This window comes from Serinus canaria, chromosome 3, assembly GCF_022539315.1.
Source record: "Serinus canaria isolate serCan28SL12 chromosome 3, serCan2020, whole genome shotgun sequence".
NCBI classification, from domain to species: Eukaryota; Metazoa; Chordata; class Aves; order Passeriformes; family Fringillidae; genus Serinus; species Serinus canaria.
In genome coordinates, this window is record NC_066316.1 from 26,720,483 (window position 1) to 26,741,113 (window position 20,631).

At 35.9% G+C, this 20,631-nt stretch overlaps 1 protein-coding gene across 2 annotated transcripts in view; it reads right to left on the bottom strand.

Moving 5' to 3' along the window:
* SRBD1 (S1 RNA binding domain 1) overlaps positions 1-20,631 on the bottom strand; it is a 124,395-nt gene that overhangs the window by 89,179 nt on the left and 14,585 nt on the right. For both annotated transcript variants that reach the window (XM_050972941.1, XM_009091259.4), the window contains exons 11-16: positions 19,837-19,972; positions 14,679-14,782; positions 9,673-9,780; positions 3,413-3,570; positions 2,220-2,310; positions 1,071-1,178 (exon numbers count right to left, since the gene is read on the bottom strand). In XM_050972941.1, the coding sequence (XP_050828898.1) occupies positions 1,071-1,178; positions 2,220-2,310; positions 3,413-3,570; positions 9,673-9,780; positions 14,679-14,782; positions 19,837-19,972 (705 nt within the window). The remainder of the gene's footprint in view (positions 1-1,070; positions 1,179-2,219; positions 2,311-3,412; positions 3,571-9,672; positions 9,781-14,678; positions 14,783-19,836; positions 19,973-20,631) is intronic.

Here is a 20,631-nt window from a genome sequence, read left to right on the forward strand (position 1 = left end):
TGCACTCTCTACAATAGTAAAACATTCATCATTTTTGGCCTGGACTCAGTAAATAGGATGCCTAATTTTTCAGAAGCTTGAATAACCTCCTCCATTTGCAACCAATTACCATTAGAAAACCTTTACCACATCTCCTGGGATAAAAGAGTGATTTAAAAATGGAATCTTGCACAAATTTACTTGGTAATCATAGAAATGAAGAACAAGTGCAATCACACCATAAGACAACAGAAATAACACATTTGTTAAACACATCTGTAAGCCCACTTCCTAATTTATGAAAAAAAGGGACTTTAAAATGTATAGCATAGTTTGAACAGCAAAAGGCCATAACCTTCTTTAAAAATATGGAAAACTTATTTCAGCAAGCTAAGACAGTGAAAACTAAATACTGTTGTTAAATGTTGTCACAAAGGATAATCCAAGGTTCATCACAAAAAATGCTTTAGAAAAAAACATTATATCGAGGTGGGATTAAAAAAAAAGAGAGGAGTACTGCATGGTAGAAAAGATGGTGATATATTACAGTTTCCATCCCAACCAACAGAAGAATACTTTAGTTCAAATTCAACAAACTAATGGATAAAATCTGAAGTCTGAAAAGGATAAATATATCCACTACTCTCCACTTGGTATTAACACAGTATTTATTTCCAGATCATTTAATTCCCATAGGATTACCAAGCATTCCATACTGCAGTCAGACAACAGAAGCTTCATCACGTGCAGTTAAACCTCATTTATCAAGAAATAAATACACAATGCCAAACGGGTCCTTAGCTGTTAGTGTTGCTATTCTTGCATACTTTGTTACAATGATAATAGCAAGAGAGTGAACCTCAGGAAGAAAAAATAAAATGCTTCAGTGAGTCTCTCTTACTGACTCAGGATAACTACTGTCATGCTTCAAAGAGCTACAGCTAGTTTTCTTTGGCTAGAACCTTGGGTCAAGCTTGACTCAAATACAGACAAGGCAGAAGAAAGAAATACTTCAAAAATTACATCTAAAATTACCTGTTAGGTTAAAATATGCTGAGCAAATGGATAATATCCCAGCAAAGGGATCTTACCAGTAAACAACATCCAGCGGTGCAAAATATTTCTTCATAATTAAGTCAGCAAAGTAAGCTTCTGTTTCTCTGCAGGCCGTGCCATTGCCAATCACAACAGTGCTGCAGCTTTGTGTGGGTTAAAAAAACCAAACAATTACTCTCAAATATTCTTTTATACCTTTTCATGCATAGTATTCAATCCACTGCTGTGATCAATACATCTTATTTTAGATAATACAAGGCCCAGATGTAATGAGAAAACATTCCTAGAAGCATCATGTTATGGTTAACAGGTTTTCAATGTGACAGTTCATGAGATGAGTAAAAAATTTTCACTTATTTGTAAATGGGATTGTACAGCGGTAAAATAAGCAGAAAATCCAAAAATGATACTTCATATAAATAAATGGAATGTTATTTATAGTCCTCAAACACTTTCACCTCATATTTCCCTCATCTGGTATGAGTCATGAAAAAGAGCAGAAGCCAAAGCAATCAGCATCTTAATTCCTTAATGGGAATATCACCGTTTCCAGCAGCTTCTGAGGTCATTCCCTCTGCCTGCCCTCACCACAGCCAGCCAGCCACCAAATCACCTTGTTTAAAGCCAGTCTAATGTTTATAGACAAACTGGACTGAATGCTGTGGTAATTCAGCAGCTGACTCAGTAGGATGTCTGTCCACAGAAATAGTTGGACACAAACTTTTAATCATGCTGCCCCTGTTTGCAATTCCATCTGAGAGCTACCTTTGCAGGATTTCCTTTGGATGACAAAACTCTATCAAAACCTAATGCAGCTTTTGAAACAGAGAAAGACTGATGAGTGATTTGGGGGTTGCAGGGGTAGGAAGAGGAAGGCTAAAGTTATTTCTTAGCTGAATGCTAATTTCTCTTCCCAAAAATAAATGGATTAACAGTTTTATGGGGATACATTCATAGCACGCAGCCTTACTCATAACCATGGCTTGATTTGATGTGCTTCTAATATATAACTACTGCAAAAGCATGAACACAAAAGAGAAAGCAAGCTCTGAACTAGACTAAAGAAAATAAGCCTCCAATTAAATCAGTAGAATTCTTAATGCAATCAAAAACAAGTATTTCTATAGTGAAGATTTTAATTTTGTTTGGTAAGAAAGCAACAAATGAAAGTTTCTTTAGCATACCTGTACTGTAGCAGAAGCCTCTTTATCTTCTCAGCTTCACGAAATCCTTGACCAGAATGCAAGTAAACTACATCAGTATGGAGTATCTGACCTAGAACAAAAGGCAAAGCCAATTGATTAAATCCACAAAGGTCCAAAGGCTATATCCTTTTCTTTTCCTTTGATTTCTATATCCATTTAGAAGAAATGTATGGTTGGCATAGGACAAGAATACTTTGGTAAAAGAAAAACAAGTTAATACATTTTTAGTTCCCTGCAGACATATTCACATATCAAATAATGAACACCTAAAACTATCAGCAAATATAATGCATTATATCACAGAGAAAAAGAGCAACTTACTATAAAATATTTATTGTTCTAGTATAGTACAATTAAGAAATCCAGTAAAGAGTGATGAAAATTAGAAAGTTTAAGGACTTGCAGTACATAAGTCCTATAATTCCAATGCTAGCTCTTGTCATCATCCCATCTATCACATTTGGAAAGAACTGTATTACTGATAACTAATGGTGCAACGAAAGCTCAATCATTTACCTCACCTTTATTGCCTTCTAAAGAACACACCTATCTTTACATTCTTCTGGGGTGGATATAGTCTCAAGCAAAAAGCAAAAACAAAATAAAAAGCAACAACAAATACAAATTGTTTTTGCATAAGCCTAAAGAGGTGTGTATCCCCTGAATAGACTAGGATGAAGTGGAAAGGCTCTGTTCTATATGTGAGCTAAGAAGTTTTGCAAAAATTGTTTCTGACCTCTTACATTAAACACACACCCTGCTAAACAAAAAGGGCTGAAAAAGTGTCCAGATGTCCAAGACACTAACCATGAAAAAAGCAATATCATAGAAAGTACTTAAATTCAAATTCTTTGTTAAACAATAAAAATGCCAGGTGTTCTCTTTGCGGATTACTGAGGGGCACAATCATTTCAACCTGTATTCAGGAAGGCAGTAGGCATTTTAAATTCTATTTAAGAGAGCAGTAATAACGCCAAAGAAGTCACTGGAATCCAGGTGTCAGAAACTTAAGCTAGCTGAAGAAAGGAATTTATACAACAGGATGTATGGAAAGCACTAATAGCTTTAACAAAAAAAAAAATTTGATGAAAAAGTAGGATTTGAAACTATTTTTACTCTAAATCAATATATTTTTATCAGTCCTTCCAAAAATGTTTGGAATTGAAACTTACTGGTTGGTGAAATAATTGCCAACTTGCAGCCATGTTTGTAGCCAGGATCTACTCCCATCAAAACACGGCCCCTCACAGGGCTGGTCAGAAGCAGCTGACGGAGATTTCTCCCAAACATCATCACAGACTCTTTCTCTGCATCAGATGTCAACTTGGATCTTAAAAGGATAGAAATAAAAGAAAAAAAAATTCAAAATATTTTTCTTTCCATTAACTTTCAAATATGTTTATTAGTTGTTCTAAAGCTGTAAGTCTTTTTCCAATCATATTTCCATCATCTTTAATTAATGTTACAATTCAAACAAAGTTGTTGACACCTTTTTCAAAAGGATCAGCTATACATCATCTCATTCTTGTTCTAAGAAAGTCAGTCAATACAAAAAGTACAAGAGAAACACTTGTAAGAACATATACCCACCAACTACCATTCAAGCATCAACTCAATTTTGAGCAAAAAACAGCTTCCTTTCAAAGCTGATACTAATTGTAAAGAAAAGAAAAATTGTGGATTTGAAGGAGGCACAGATCAAATTCATCATAATTCCACAGTTCTAGAGAAAAACCACAATCCAGCAAAAAATGGATGGTGGTTTACACTGAGAAGTGCCAGAGAGAAACTGGAAGGGTCCTTCCAACTAATTGCTAACACATCATGACTCATGAGGCATTTAATTTTGTCTTTGGATTGCTTCATTTAACAGACATCAAAGAAGTGTGAAGACGAGCTTTTTCTAAAAGGGTATTCTGATTCCTCAGAACAAACTGCAAAGCTGCTGGGGCCACAGTGTTCCCTTTCTTTTCCAAGTTATGTTCTTCAACAGAAAGAAGCGAGGCAGTGCAGTAAGGATTGACTTAGATGACTTGAAGCACAAACACTTACTGCAGAGTGTCACAAGAAACAAATTAGTCTTGTTGAGTGAAGATGTAAAAGATTCACAGTGTCTTACTTGTTACCATGTGTGGCCAGCAAGACAATGACTGACAAGGACAACTATTTTCATCATGGTATGGCACTTTAAAAAAAAACAAACAAAAAACTGAAAGAGTAATAGATACAAAAATATTCATCACCTCTCTGATTTCTTTTTCTTTTGCGGGTACTCATTATCACTTACCAATGCATTATATTGTCAGTAACTCCAATAATTGGGGAGTCAAAAGCAATACAGTAAAGCCTTCATTTAAAGGTAGCCAGTGCCCTTATTCTCCTTTTCTTTTTACCTATCACTGAAAAAAACCTGCTATCTTGGTTTATTTCTACAAAATGGAAAAAAAACTGCATTACAGTTAACTAACCCTATCAGAATGGGACAGGGAAAATTGCTCAAGTTGTTTAGGTCAATCAATGCATGGCACAAGTATGCTACAAATAGTTCAAAGAGAACCCTCATAAGGGCTATTTGACAAGATGGAGTATGAAGGTGTTCTGAGCAGTTTTTTGTTGTGGAAGAACTCAAAAGCCTGACTTGAATTTGCCCAGGATCCAACCAGTCAACCAGCCCAGCCCTGTCTCATCCCACAGTGATACAGAAAGGACTAACAAATCCTCATCATCTCTTATTTGTAAAGTAGTCCAGAAAGATGTCTAGATCCTCTTTCACACATGACTGGTGGAGCATTTCCTAGGGAAGTGTGCAACAGCAAAAGGCTCCCTTTTTTCCATGTGTTCTCTGTTTCTGTATCAGGTAGATGACATTAACAGACACAATTCAATGCCATGCATTACAAGGCTCCTTAGCAGTTCAAATGTGCCCTCAGCAAAAAGCAGACACTATATCACCACCAAATGTGTGAATGGCTGCACCAGTTCAGCTAAATTGTCCTTCTATTCCAGTATTCTGTCCCCAAGTCTGTCTCCAAGCAGTTGCCTAAGCAGCTGACAGAACAGCACTAGCATCTGTCCCATAATCTTGTCCTAGCCTACAACTGCTTCCAGAGAATTTCCTGGGCTTAACGTGACTTGTCTCTTAACTAGCTCATAATAGAGCTCAACTATCCAACCTCCTCCTGAAGACAGATAAAATTCTTTCATCCACAGAGTCTGTTGGCAGTGAGTTTTGCAGCTCCATAAAAAACTGTGTAAATGGCAGCCACCTTTCGGTTGGAAACTGATTGGTTTTATTATGCTCCCCATAGGCCTTATACTGAAGGGGAGTAAACATTTATCCCTAGAAACCTTGTTTCATTCTTCACACATGTATTATGTCTAAGTCCTCCCGTTTCCAAGCTGAAGTCATAGTGTAGCCATTTTTTTTCTTTCCAGAGAAATTATTTCATTCCTCATTCCCCTTCACAGAGCCTTTTCAAGTTCCAGTGAATTGTTTTCCTACTTCCTACCCTCCTCTCTATGTGAGTGGACCAAAATGGACAATATTCCAAACACAAGCCAAATAAGTCAATGATTCTTTGTCTTTATTCCTTAACTAAATAATCTCATCCTCTGAGCACTTGACATTCATGTGGGGCTACCTTCCAACATAGTGCAAAAGCCCCTCTCCTGTGGCAGGATAGCTCAGAGCTAACAGTTTTACTTATGAAAAGATAACTACTTCCCCTTGAAAGTATAATTTTACACTCATTTTCCACTGCATTTCAGTTTCCATTCCATTTCTTAATCATTCAGTCTTAAAGCATCCTTTTCCCATTTTCCCCTTTTCTAATTAAAAAAAAAAAAAAGAAAAAAATTTAAAAACCTAAACCACAGAACAAGTTGCTTCTAGGGTGAGTCCAGAGACAGAACATCTAGATGCCTCTTATGAGAGACCAGAGAAAACAAAAGCAAATACCTCAGTCTCACAGAAGTATGGATCTTCTAAATACACACATAACAGAGAATCAACCAGTCACCCATGCATGTAAATGAAGGTTAAAAGTGGCTTGTAGACAAGGGAATGGAATGCCCTTGAACCAAAGGTTTTGTACAAAGACAGGCCAAATTCCATCTTTCCACCTATTCCAAGGATACAGGGTCCCAGCTGCCACAAGGCCAAGTCCTCCCACTCTGCAAATTCCTGTCAGTCCAAGGGAGACTTGTGTAGGAATTAAAATTGCCCCTAAACACATGCTATTAGTTATGTCAGCCGTATGGAAATCATGTTTAAAATTGGCATGGATATACAGCAACTTTTACAGCAACAGGAAATGTTACTGAAATTGCCAGGTGTGTAGGGGGAATGTCCTCTCTATTATGTAATATCCTGTGTTTTTAAATTTCAAATATAGACATCTCTTTTTTCTCTGTCTCTTACTCAACACTTGTATCAATTACATGATCTACTGTCTGAAGCAGTGGCCCTTAATTTCAAGCCTGGTATAATCATTTGATCCTTTGGAAAAAAACCCATCCAGCTACCCAAAACAATATAATATCTTTCTCTTTTTTAGTGTGTTACTGGCTTCATCCAAATGGCAAGATGTCCAGCTTCATGCTTTTCCAATTTACAATAGTTCTCATTAATATGGCAGAGATAAAAGGCAGAGAGTAGTTCTCCTCTCTAAACACAAGCAAAATGGCTATTTTGGAAAAAAAACTCCAAACAAATAAACCTCAAAACTCTTGAGTTCCTACTTTATGAAAAAATATCAATTAAGTCAGGACTCCAAGCCCCTCCCTTGAATCTACAAAGCATTCAGACTGTATATCACTAACAGGTGTATCATAATAAAAGGAAATAACCTAATAATGATCTATTAATTTCCATATTCAATGTTATAAGATTCAGTTTTTAAACTGAGATTTAAAATTCCACACTCCCAATTACATTTCTGTGGAAAAATATCTGCAAACTAGCTTCAGGTGTGAAACAAGATATACAGAGAAATGTTTGTGTCCCTGAAGACTGAAGAGAGAAAGCACTCTCTGCAAGAAAGCATGGAAAATTATGAAAGGATTATCCATTAAGAAATATGCCCATGCCACATCATTTGCATGAAACCCTGACGGAATCATTCCATGCAGTACTGCAACAAGATAAAATGTATTGGAAAGAGCCAAAAGCAACAGTGGACATTATTATACCAGATACAAGAAATCATATCTGACAGAATGGAAGAAAGGAAATTAAACAATAAATAAGGCAATGGTCTTGCTGGCAAGTTTCATTCTTCTTCTGATCACTAGAAGCACCAGCAATTTCAAGACATTCTTGGAAACTTTCTGTTCTAACATTTAATGATAATAAAAAGAAAAAAGAACAGCAGGAGGTGGGTTGGAAATATTATTGCTAAAATGAGGCACTGAATACTTTAGCAGCCCTTTGCAAGAGTCGGAAAAAGCAGCTCCTGGTGTGTCCGGAAAGAAAATAGGAGGAGGATAAGGGTTAAATGGTCAGGGACTAGAATACTGTCAGGTGCTTTGAGTTCCTCTTGATAGGAAAGGTATCAGATTTTCCTATACAAACTCCACCAATCATGCAACATCATCATAAAGACTAAAACCTAAGCAGACATCCCCTCAGGAACCGGCAGCAAACTTCATATACTTCTCATTGATTACTTGTGAGCTACATCTAATAAGTAGTAGGGGAGGAAGCTTTTTTTTTCCCCCCTTTTGATTTGAAAACCTTCAGCAACCTACTGCTCCAGCAGTCCTCAAAGTGTTACACAGAACACAGGCCACAACAGTCCTGTTGGTACAAACCACTGAATAAAAACACACTAAGAGCCTTGAAGCACCCCATATGTCAAGTTGCTTAGTTCTCTTTAAACCAAACCCCACTAAAAAGCAGGTCTTCTTCTTTATTTTTAAAGAGTTTGATTGTAGAGATGGCTAGGAATGACAACTATTTTCACTCCCATGTGACAGAGGCCAACAACTGAACTCTCCACCATGAGATGCTCACCATTTTGACCACAATAGACACAGTGCCTCCCCTAGAGTAGCTACATGTATTGTGGTCACAAAATAATAAGTGAACTCAGTATTTTTACAAATCTGTGAAATTCGAAGTAACAAAAAACCAGGCTCACTAATCAAAAGAGGTGAAGCAATCTTGCTTGCAAAGCAATAAGTAAACACAACATACTGTTGTGAAGAAGCTCAAAAGCCACTGAAAATACATGCTGTAACATCTTAAGCTGATGGTTCTATTCAGAGAGGTAGAACACAGATCATTCTTGCAATGATGTTCATGAAAGGGTGTCAAGAAAACAGCTCCAATTCAAACACAACAGCACACCCAGTAAAGTACAGGAGAAACATTTCACAATGTGGTTGCTGATTTTAGGTACTAGATAGTATATCATTTTGATACAAGTAATTTCAACATCTCTGGTCCAAGAAACAGGGTCTCTTGGATAACCTCCATTTTGAACTACCTCAAAAAAAGCATTAACATTTAGGTCAGGTACCAGATAACCTTACCAGAATGAAGCATGCTATATTTGAGGAACTTCTCTGGTACTGAAGAATCACACCATAAGTACTGTTAGCCATTAGAAGACAACACTCTTAATGAACATATTCAGTGATATCCACTATATGGTAAACCTTATACTACACCACAATATACCCTATTTAATTCATGCTAATTTGATACTAAGTTTTTAATTTCCTTTAAATTTAGAATAAGATTACAGATCTTAATGAGGGATATGATATCCAATGACATCATTAGCACAGTATCACCAGTAATAAGTTTACTGACTTCTCTAGAGACATCACAAAACTCACAAAATGCTGTCAGACTAACACTATAACTAATTCATTTGCCACAAAATGCAGCTGGCAAACACGAGGGGTGCTTCCAACCTTAACAATACTTTGCTGAGTTCTATTAGACAGGTAAAAGAGAGTGAGTCAGAACAGTCACTGCCAGTACTATTGCTGTGACATGAAAAGATGTTTGAAAAATTCAGTGACATCACGGTTTATGATATTACAAGAATAAAGATAAAACTATCATGATAATATAGTTCTAAATTGTACTTTATTAGATAAATGTACAAGTATCTAAGCATGTAAACATGTAAAATGTTACTACATTTTACATTTAATGTTACTACACGTAAAATATCTTCACAGAAAGATCATTTCTCTACTGTAGCCTAAATTGGTTCTATAGATTTAATTTCTGATAGTCAGAAATTAAATCTATAGAACCAAGACCACATAGTTCATTTCTTCTGTAAGCAAAGAGGATTAGAAACATGCTGATATTTTCAAATAGAGAAATAATAGTCTAACAAAACATTGGGGAGGGAACTGCTAAAAAAAAATAGAAATACAGTAATATGAAAATACAGATTTATTCCAGGCTTACCTGAATTCCCTACAGAGAAGAGGATATATAAGGCGTTTATATGCATCCTCTACAGAACTCCGTAGTAGCCTCATAAATTCTGGTTTTAAAAATTGTTTTGGTCTCCATCTGCAAAAGATTAGAAGAAAAATAAAAAATATTTTAAGAACACATGCAAACAACTATATAAAAAAGGAATTTTCCAGAAAGGCTTCTACATTGTTAAATCCTGTAAACTGCAGAATTACTACAATAATTAGGCAACTAAATCATGAGTCAAATATGAAAGGAATGAGAAGTTGCTCATAGTTCTAATACCACACAAGGGACAGACTTATCTTTTCTTAGGTATTAGAACATAATTATGGTTTTTGTTTTAAAGCAAACATAAAAAAAACATTCTCCACTTTGAGAAGTCAAAGCTTATTATAGCTGAACAAAGAACTTGGTTCCATATTACCTTTAGGGTTGCAGTGTTTGCTATACCTCAATACATCAGAAAAAAAATAACCAAACATCCTCTGTGATTGTCACTGCAGAACAACTGAAAAAAGGCAACTATGGACAGATGGAGATTAAGGAGCTAAACTAATGCCAATAAATGAAACCCAATTCAAATTTCATTTGGAATGCATTGAGTATCTCTATTCAACTTCTAAATGAATTCCTACTAATTTTGCAGCAGTTCTTATACCAAAGAAGCCAAAAAACTTAAAAAATGTTTTTTTATTTTACCTCCTACTAATATATTTGAAGTGTAAATAATAATATAGGAAAAGGGAAAATTAAATAAACAATACCAAATAAAAACAAGACTCTTTTCCAGCTTCTTCTAAGCCAAACTCTTTGAAGCCTTGAACTCTTTTCTAGGTAGACTGCATGGTAACTATACAACTATAACAAAAAATACATCACATTTTGCTGTAAAATACACCTCACTCTTAAAGATTTCTAGATATTTAATCAGTTGATCTTTTTGTTGAGGGCAAAGTCCCATGAAGGAGGGTGTGAGGGATGTGGGTGGTGTGTGTGTGTGTGTGAGACCTTGAACAAGCAGAACTGACTCATTGAGATTGTCCACCCTTTGAGAAGAGATTGAGGTGAAGGAGAAGCAACCAGATATATTATACTCAAACAGAAACAAATACTATTGACATTTCCTATTAAAGTCCACCTGTTTTTTATTACTTTTAAAAAATATTGATAACACTCAGAGTTTTTTTCACTTACTGTTATTATTATGTTACTAAATGTTATTATTTAACTGTAATGGGAGATACCCACACACATTTTAAAAAATCCATCCAAGTTTTCTAAGTTTTTATTTGGATGGCTTGGTATTTTTAAATGAAGCATGCTAGAATTTTGCTCATGATGTGTTCAGCTGCAGCAAAACCAGAACTGAATTTTACTTTTGATCTCATTGACAGCCACTCATAGATACTGAGAATTCAAAATTGCTCCTACCCAGACAGCTTTTCAGTTGTCTAAGGGGATCTGCAACTTCCTGAAACAGCTTTTCTATGTGTCTGTGCATATAATAGCTGAGAAACTTGTGATAGAGTCAACCCTGCATTGAGCAGAGAGACACAGGAGCAGAATTAAGCTCACCATTCAGTTTTACAACATTCAGGGCTGTAATTCAGTGCTTAGCAACATGACCTCATCACTTTGCCAACAGTTTTTGCAAATAGATCTATCATAGTTATTTGCAACTAGAGACTCTTTCTACACCTATTTAAAACTGAGAAAAGCTTTAAATCCTCTTATTGCCATCACATTCTATAAACAAGAAGGTTTTACAGGTGCAAGTATGACTAACATCCTCAGCACAAATAAGAATGAATTTGGAAACCTGGCAGCTGTTTCCCCCTCTCTTTCATCCATTAAAGCCAGTTAACAAACTTTTCCTCTGTAAATAGGTTCTCACAACAGATATTTTTATTACCTGCTTATAGATAAGTAAAAAGTTAGGCAACATTCTGTTAGAAGTTGCGACAAATGAGTAAACATTCAAACAGCAAGTTCAATCACAGCAAATAGTGTAGTTTAATAATTTCAATACTTCTTGAAAGAAGTGAAAAATCCACTTTGCTGCAAAAAGCAAAGCAAAATCATGTGTGTATATTTTTAAAGATCATCACAGCCTAGTTAAGCCTCCCTCTAAGAACAGATTTTTCTTGATTATTTAATCAAGATCTAGCTTTTGAAGCCAAATTTTAAAAAAGCTCCACACAAATAGTATCATCTTCCTCTGATCATCAGTTCTCCACATCCTAGTGCTCACAACAGAGACCACAACAAACATAAATGGCTTAGACTACTGAGTCACCAGAGGGTGGAACTACACATAAACAGAATTAACAGAGCCCACATTAAGAACCACCAGTTCTGTAAGTACTGATTAATATCTGTTCCAGGAAGAGCCCAGCTAGGGTTTTAGACCTGAAGGACAAACAGCAGAGCTTTGTGTTCCACCAAGACATTAAGTAAAACATGTACCAAGTCAGTAACCACAGACAAGCAAGCCTTTAAGGCCGGTACCATGGACTTTACACAGGATCTGACATATTTGACTGGAAACTGAAAAAACATCATCAAACATCAAAATTCATTTTCAAGGCTGCAATTCCACTTGGGAATAAACTCTCACCCTATCTCACTTAGGAACAACTCCATGTTGTTTCTATACTCCAAGCCAGCTAAGCAGCCCCTCTCTGGCTCTCTCACTGATCATTTTTCTGTGTTCAATTTCACAACAAAGTCTTTGGGACCAGTAGAATTCTAGTGTTAATGGAAGTAGGTTCACAGTCAGAGATGCCATTTTTTGGGAAAAAAATACAATCCACACGGCTGGGCATAAGGATATTCCTGAATTTTCTACACAAACCCAAATTGCAAGGAAATAGATGTTTATACAGGCTAATAAACATTCTGAACTTGCAAAAAATGTACAATATTCTTAGACAGCATCTACACAGAGCTCAATGCAATAAGGAACTCTAGTCTTCCAAACTCACTTTCTACTGCAGAAGCACTTAATGCTAAAATACTTGTCTCAGAAGAATACAAACAGTCCAGAATATTTGCTACTAATCCACTAGGCAGTAGGTGATACTGTTTTCTGGCTAAAATACTGGCCAAATTCTGTAGCAAGCTGGCATTTCTGGTTCTGCAACTTTTGCAGAACCAGAAATGGTTGTGCATGTGATTTCTAGCAAATTAGGTAATATCTTTGCAAAGTTTTGAAACCATTGACTCAAAAAAAAGTTATTAACCTTCTGCTCTAAACAGCAAATCAATGCAATGAAAATAATGCAAATTCTACACCTGGACAACCATTTCAAAGCTTGCAGGGCAGATTTACTATTTGCCAGTTTGATAACACAGTTGTCAGTCTAAGGAGGAAGATCAGAATCTGCCCTATATGTTAATGCACAAAGATTAAAACCATTCCTTCAGAAGTTTTATAATGGTGGAAAAGTGTCCTTAAATAGTAAAAAGCCATAGGCATATATAGCCTTATGAGTGCTAAATATTAATAAGTATTCACTTCCAAGGTCAATATTCTTCTTATCCCAGGATGACTCACAAAAGGGTAACCAACCAAAAATATCTCAATTTACATCCCACTTTTATTTGTGTAGCAGTGACAAGCTGTTCCATTATGTGTGGTCCACAGTGCTTCCAAATTCTGTCACAGATGCAGTAAAAGCAAGACTGACAGCCGTGTTCTGCTTACAGAATAGAAAGCTTGAAGGGAGGACAGAAATTCTGTTACAGGTACTAAAAGTAGAAAGAAACAGGTGTGTTTGTGACTACTGATACTTTCCTGGAAACAACAAAGGTTGCTTAGCATAATATGATCTAAGAGTAACAGTATCTGGCCAAAAAATACTTTAATACTTTCAGAGACCTATTCTTCCCCTTCAGAGGGAAACAGCTCTATTAAATTTCTACAGTGAAAAGGAACATTTTGACCACATCCATTTCTTGGACTTCTTGTGAAAAAGAAATACATGCTAAAGCAGTATCACTGTATTCAGTTCTATACTTTAAAAGGTGCAATTCTTCCTATTTTTCTTCCCTCCTTTTGGTTATTCATTTGTAGCATGCAAAGGAAGGAGTTTCTAAGATACCACCAGAACAATGCCCAATATTTTAAACTACTGAGAAAGAGAAAATAATTTTTTATACATGCAAGGAAGATGCACTGTTTGGATCATAATATTCTCCAGCAGAGGACATCAAGGTACAGTTTCCAAGAAAAAACTGTCTGACAGATATTGCACAAAACACATATAGTTAACCTAAACTTTTGCAGAAGATCTTGAAAATTATGCAACACTAAACATCTCACTACAGGCTTAAAAATCCCAGACAACTTGTATGAACAAATCAGTAAGAAAGAAAATAACCTGGTTTTTACAGTCCAGTTTTCTAACTTGAAAAGAGATCAAAATACAAGAGATGGTTCACACAATATGTGAGAGCTATGCATTGAAAACAGTTACATTTATGTTTGTCTGTTAAATCCATTAAATTATTTTTAAACATGTGATTCCTTACATTTGTGAAACTTGAAATTACATACTTCACAGACCTAAAATCTTATATAACCCTATTTAATCATTGCAATTGGGCCTATGATGGTATTTTTTGAAATCTGGAGTATACTCTATCGTATTCTACAAAGTCCTTTCAGTAAAGGTTACTGGCTGTGATGCATATTACAATTTGAAAATATATTCATATTTCACCAGCCTTTGCATATGTTTAAAAAAAATTCAACTGCTTCAAGAACTGTGCCAGAACTTGCAAATATAGCCCAAGGCATGATCTTTTCAGCATAATGCTACAGCAGTTGGAAATACAGAATAAGAATTATCCACTTGCTAATTTCATCTAATCCAATAAATATTTGTTTTATTTGTTCTCTTAATGTAACAAGACATATGAGATACTCTTCAGTATGCAGCTGTCTATAGAAAAAAGAGATTTCTGTAAGAATATGTATCCATGCAGACCTTTCATTGACACACCACCAACAGAATTCATTCTTCACCCCGTCAGGAATGTTGACCTTCACTGTCAGGATCTTCAGATTTTCCCCTCGGTTAATGGCCAGAATCTGAGTGCAAACATAAATGGCAGAGACAGATGACACACAAAATATCCAAAAGATAAACTTATCAACATTTGTGTACGCACTTGCTTGACATTCTGTAGCAAATCAGGATGGTGGTACAGTAAATCAGTTCACAAAGTACTAGCATGTACAGATAACATCCACAATTTAAACACAGATTAAATCATGCCATGGCATAACAAATAATACATTTTTCCTGGAGTCTGCAGTCTTAGGATCCAGCTTAATCTTAAACATACTTATAATGCAAGACAGCATGAATTTTAGTGGTTGAATAATTTTATTTAATAACCCAAATTAAAATTCAAGAAAATAATCAAAGCACGATTCCAATAAAAACTAGACCTCAGAAAGAGAAAAAGTTATTTCTATGCTTCAGATTCAATTTTTCTTCCCATTATTAATCCAGATTTTAAATTAGTTATGAATCACAACTTGTGACACAAAAGTGCTCAGCTTAATTTGAAAGATGAATTTAGTTATTCATGCCTAATTCACAAATAGCAGAAAAGGATGTAAACACTCACTCTCTTTACAGTAACTCCTACCTCAAATCATATGCATGTACTTCTGACAGAGTCTTGTGTACTTAACTCCACGGTCATGATCTAAAGCTAAATTTGGTTGCATACATGTTACCTGTACACAGAGTTCAATTTTAAATGGAAGACTATGACTCTACACTGAAAACCAGAATCACAATACAAGTGGTGGATCCTGGAGGATTCTGGTGGATAACTCCTAGTCTAATATCACTATGGAGACACTGAATATTCACCTTAATACTACAAAAACTCACTGACCAGCAGATTTTAGAAACAGAATAATACTCAGAAGCAAATAAAATGCACATCTTCAGATTTCACTTTTCTTCCAAAGTATTTTAAAGTAGAAAAATACCAAAAAAAAAAAGAAACCCGCTCAAAGCTGACATTCCTGTATGACTACACATGTTGCTGTATGTAGCAGGCCCTGAGCACTGTCACAACAGAGCATTCTGTGTCAATCATGAACTTTAATTCAATCACTAGCTAACTCAGACATGTCACATATGTTAAATACAATGGTTTAAAATGACTCCAGGACATAGTACCAATTTATATTCCTCAGCCTTACTGCTCTTGTGACATACCAGGCCTGACATATCATTGAACAACAAAGCTAATAATAAAGATTGCATGTGAAATATTATAGCATCTGGTACCTTGACTGCCAAAGCAAATGTTTTCACGTAGAAATTAGAAGGACACATTTTCACAAATCAAATGCTTTCACGTTTATTCTGACTTTACTTTTTAAAAAGAGAGAAAGCTAAACGTCAACTTAAAATGAAATCAAAGTGATGGTCACAGCAGAGAATATATGTGATAGAATTATAATGTCATCATTCAGCATGCTGTCAGCAGGGTCAATATTTGCATCATATTTTGTTTCCTGGCACTGTATCTGCAGAATGTGTCAGTCACCTGAACTTAAACCAGCTGTTAATGCAGTCACTAATATTATTTGTATTTTTTACTCTCAAACAAGCAATTTGCCTATCCTGTTCTAAGTGATACATTCAGAGAAGAATAATCATCCAATAAATGCTCAGTTAAGAATGGAACTACTCAATTTCTCCCCCTACTATAATGAAGCTCTTTTTGTATAGTTTGGTTTTTTAAGTAACAGGTTAAAATCCAGCAAGTCTAGTCACAAAGCAGTCTTCACTTCTGGAAAACGACAGTTTTTATATGAGATTGGAACAGATCCAGTGCAAGAGTTGTTAGAAACAACATACATTTTTCAGAGAAAGCAAGAACAACAATATGATCCAGTCACAAGATTCATCAAACCTTATTCTGTTTATCCTAAAAACACAACATGTTTCATTTTGCACAATTCTCTTATATGTTGCATATTGACTTAAACTCACAGAATAAGTTCTGTATACTTTGCCAAGGACTTGAAATTCCAATTCCTTTTTAAGTATGAGATTGAAAAAAGAGCATTTGCCTCAAATGTTACACTTAATTAATGAATTCTTTTCCTCCCACTATTTCAGTCCTCTCCAAATACAGGAAAGCAACCCCAAGGCATACACAAACATTAAACTGTTTACAATTAGTCAAAAACTCAAATTCTTGAAAGATTTTTTTTCTTAGTTATGACAGTGTTGGTATTGCTTCTCAGCCATGTCCTAAGAGAGTCCAGTCAGGTTCTCCTTGCTGCTAAAGGAAGCTGTGACTGAACCTCCCGCTAGCAAAACGTTCCAGCTGGAAATGCCCACAGGGTATCTGACCATGTCAAAATCTGGAGTCAGCTTTTAAAGCTGACTAAAACAAGGATTTTTCTCACAACAGTTTTAGTATTTTAACTATTTCAAACAGCCTGACTCTATACCAGTCCTGATTACTTCAGGACTCAAACAAGGCAAAATGACACGTCTCAGAAGAGAAACAACAGTGGCACAGCAAGTCACCCAGACCTACAGCAGAACCCAGCTGCAGCACAGCTTCCTGCACAGCACTTAAACTCACTGCAACACATGCCGCAAGGCACACTCAGAGCTGCCAGGGCTTTGGTCACAAAGGCACAGCTTGTTTTCCTACAGGTAACATGCTAGGCTACTGTGCACCCCCTAGACTCACATCTAAGCCAGAGCAGAGTTAGGGTTGTACCCAGGTCTTTAGGATCACTGGCACTTCCATACTCAGGTGATGACAAGTTTCAGTACAGTATTTTATGGAATGTTCTGTTTGCAACTTTGAAAAGAGGTGATTTAAAGCTGACTTCTGCCTCTGCCTAAAGGCACTCAGAACACTTGTCTGTATGCAGCCAGGATAGCAGTAGAGATGGTTTTCAAAGCAGGAAGTTTTACAAGTGTTCTTCAAACACACCTATTTAACCTAAAGTTCTTGGGGATTAGTAAATTACATAAATCACTCTGGGGTTCAGGCTTTCCTATATCATTTTCAGGTATAAGCTTCTTTTAATAATCTTGAGCCAAACCAGAGAATTCCTTCTCTTGAGGACATCTTGAACTCTATTCTTAAAGAATATATTTTTACCAGTTTTTAAATGCACAAAGGAACTATCTCTTCTTAGTCTTAGGTGAAGGGAAAAATAAAGACTTTCATGTATTGAAAAGGATGGTCATAACCCAAGAAAATAATGACACTAAAAAATGGCAGTTTGCATCAGTAGGTCAGGTAACAAAGAAAATTAAGATGATGAGAAAGACTTTCAAAAGTACAATATCAGGGTTTAAGCTTAATGAAGAAATGGCAGATAAAGGAAAAATAAACAAATAAATAAATCTCTCCTTATTTCATTATCAAAATACAAAAGGGAGACAGACAGAAACTGAAAAAAGAAGAAAGAACCCAAGAACCAAGTTACAGTATATTTACAATACAGCAGATTTTACATGTCAGAAACTGCCATAAAATGTATTTTTTGCTCAAGAGGTACAGAGAGCCCTGTCACACCTTGAGCCTTGAAACCTCACTGAAGCAACAAGCAACTCATACCTCTACAATTCACAGTACAGAAATATTAAATGTATTAGAATAGCTGATAGCAGAAATATACAGATAAAAGGCAGCACGTAAGTGTGCAAAACCATCCTGTGATTACAGGACTGCCAGCTGCAAAATCAGTGTTTCTTCTTTCTCTGAAGAACCAGAATGGGAAAAGAAAGAGGTCTTCAGATTAGCAGCAGGCACAGGAAAGAATACACCAAAGCAGATTGAGCTAATCCTAACATCAAACAGACAAACTAAGGGCACATCCTGGATAAAAAACAGTGCAGCCACATAATCAAAGTGCTGACCAGGTCTGGGAAACACAGTTTTTAGCTCTCACTGTAGTTAAGCAACAGTTTTCCATATTCAAAAAAAAGGGATGCCTTGAAAAAGAACCAAATCATACCATCATCCCAGGAAACACTTATGCAACATGTATTGAGTCAACATCATGGTATTCACCACTATGAGAGCAGGTAAAAACCAGTCTTTCCCAGCTCAAGTATTCCTTCAAGAAAAAAGGACACAAAAGAATCCATATATCATAACATGATGAATCCACCAATCTTTGTCAATGTCACCACAGTAGCCAATAGGTTGCTCTGTCAACTTTTCCCAACTCTCTAGAAGCAACTTTTCACCAGATAACTATCAATATAAGGAGAATAAATGTTCATAGTTATTACAAAGAGAAAAACCACAGGTACCTCTTCAAACAACTATGCAAGAACAGCCTATTGAAATCAACAGTAGCTATTTAGTCTTTCACCTGACACCTTTCATATTGGAAAGGGGAAAAAAAGCTTAAAAATTAGCCTATCCACGTTGTGAATTTTTTTTTTGGTAATAATTCAAAAGACACTGGTTTAAAACTGAAAGCACAGAAAAAATGGGAGCATATCAGAGCCTTCTAAAGGAAAAGGACATTTCTAGTTAGAAGCATCTAAGTTGTCTGTCTTCTGTGATATTATGGTTTGTTTTGGGTTTGGGATTATAATTTGGTTTTTTTCAGCTGGTTTTTGTTGGGTTTGTTTTGTCTTTTTTTTAAGCTAGGTGATTGTAAATAAAACAAGAGACAATTCACTTGGTGATTAGTTATGAATTAGTGCAGAGGGCTTGACAGTTGCGTTGAGTACATCACACTTCTGCCTTTGAACTTCAGTAACAGGGGTAGCCTGGCTGTCAAGTCATCAGCTTCTCTCAGTTTGCTTCAGCCCTCCTTTCTTTAGCTAGTTATATAAGTCTAAACTTGGGGCTTAGGATAGCCAAATATGCTCTACAAAAGAAAAAAATCATGCCTTGCAAAACAAACCGATTTTTGGGGTACTAAATAGCAGTCCTTTGCTCTGGTTCTTAAAACAGAAATCAAGAGCTTATTTCTGCATTTCAAGAATTTGAAAGCATCTCTGATAACTAAAGAAAAAGAAAGTACCTTTAGAATTAGTTTTAAGCAACACAATTCAAAAACCAAGCAACATTTACTGCAGTTAAAATTCTAAGGAAAAAAAGCATTAAAATTTGAAGTTTTACCTGATGATGCTGAATATTCTTTATATTACAAGAAAACTCATGGTACAGTTGGAATTTATCAATATCTTTTTCATTTCCATTTTTGGACGACACTTTTGCCAATGTTGACTGGATGGAAATGTACCTTTTCTGGCATCTGAATAGAAGAAAATCAGATATTTGTAAGGTATTTTAGCATGAAACTTGTAACAAGTCATTACTGCATAGATCAAATAAAAACAAAGCTTGGAGTCTGCTCAATTACAAATGATGTTAACTCTAATTACCTGCAGAACTGGATGACATAACTTCATGCTGAGGTGACATAATGTGTACTGACTATAATATACCAAGAGAAGACATTCAAGCAGAAAAAGCTGCTCACAGCCCTCCTCCTCAAGGGAAAGCAAACTCAAAAGCCACCACCTGCACTTCAGTTATGGGTTAAACTTCACATAACAAATTCTGAGAAGTTGCAAAACAAAAGGCAGTCAATCCTGAATACTCCTCGTGATTATCATACCTACTACACACTTCAAATGAACTGGATTCATCTGTAGAGCACTGAGTACTCCACTAAGGAATTTCCAGTGGTCAAAATAATGAAAATGACAGTCAGGTAGTGACAGCACATCCCTCATAAAACAACCCCTCTCACAGAAATTATCGCACAGCTGTTTCAGAGCAACTCTGCATGTTTCTAAGGTGGTGTATGCTCTCTGATAACTCTCTTCTCTGCCCCAGATGGCACACAGCAGACCCACTTAATGGGTCACTTGCAAGGGAGATCTGCTATTCAGAGCACTGAGTTTTTCA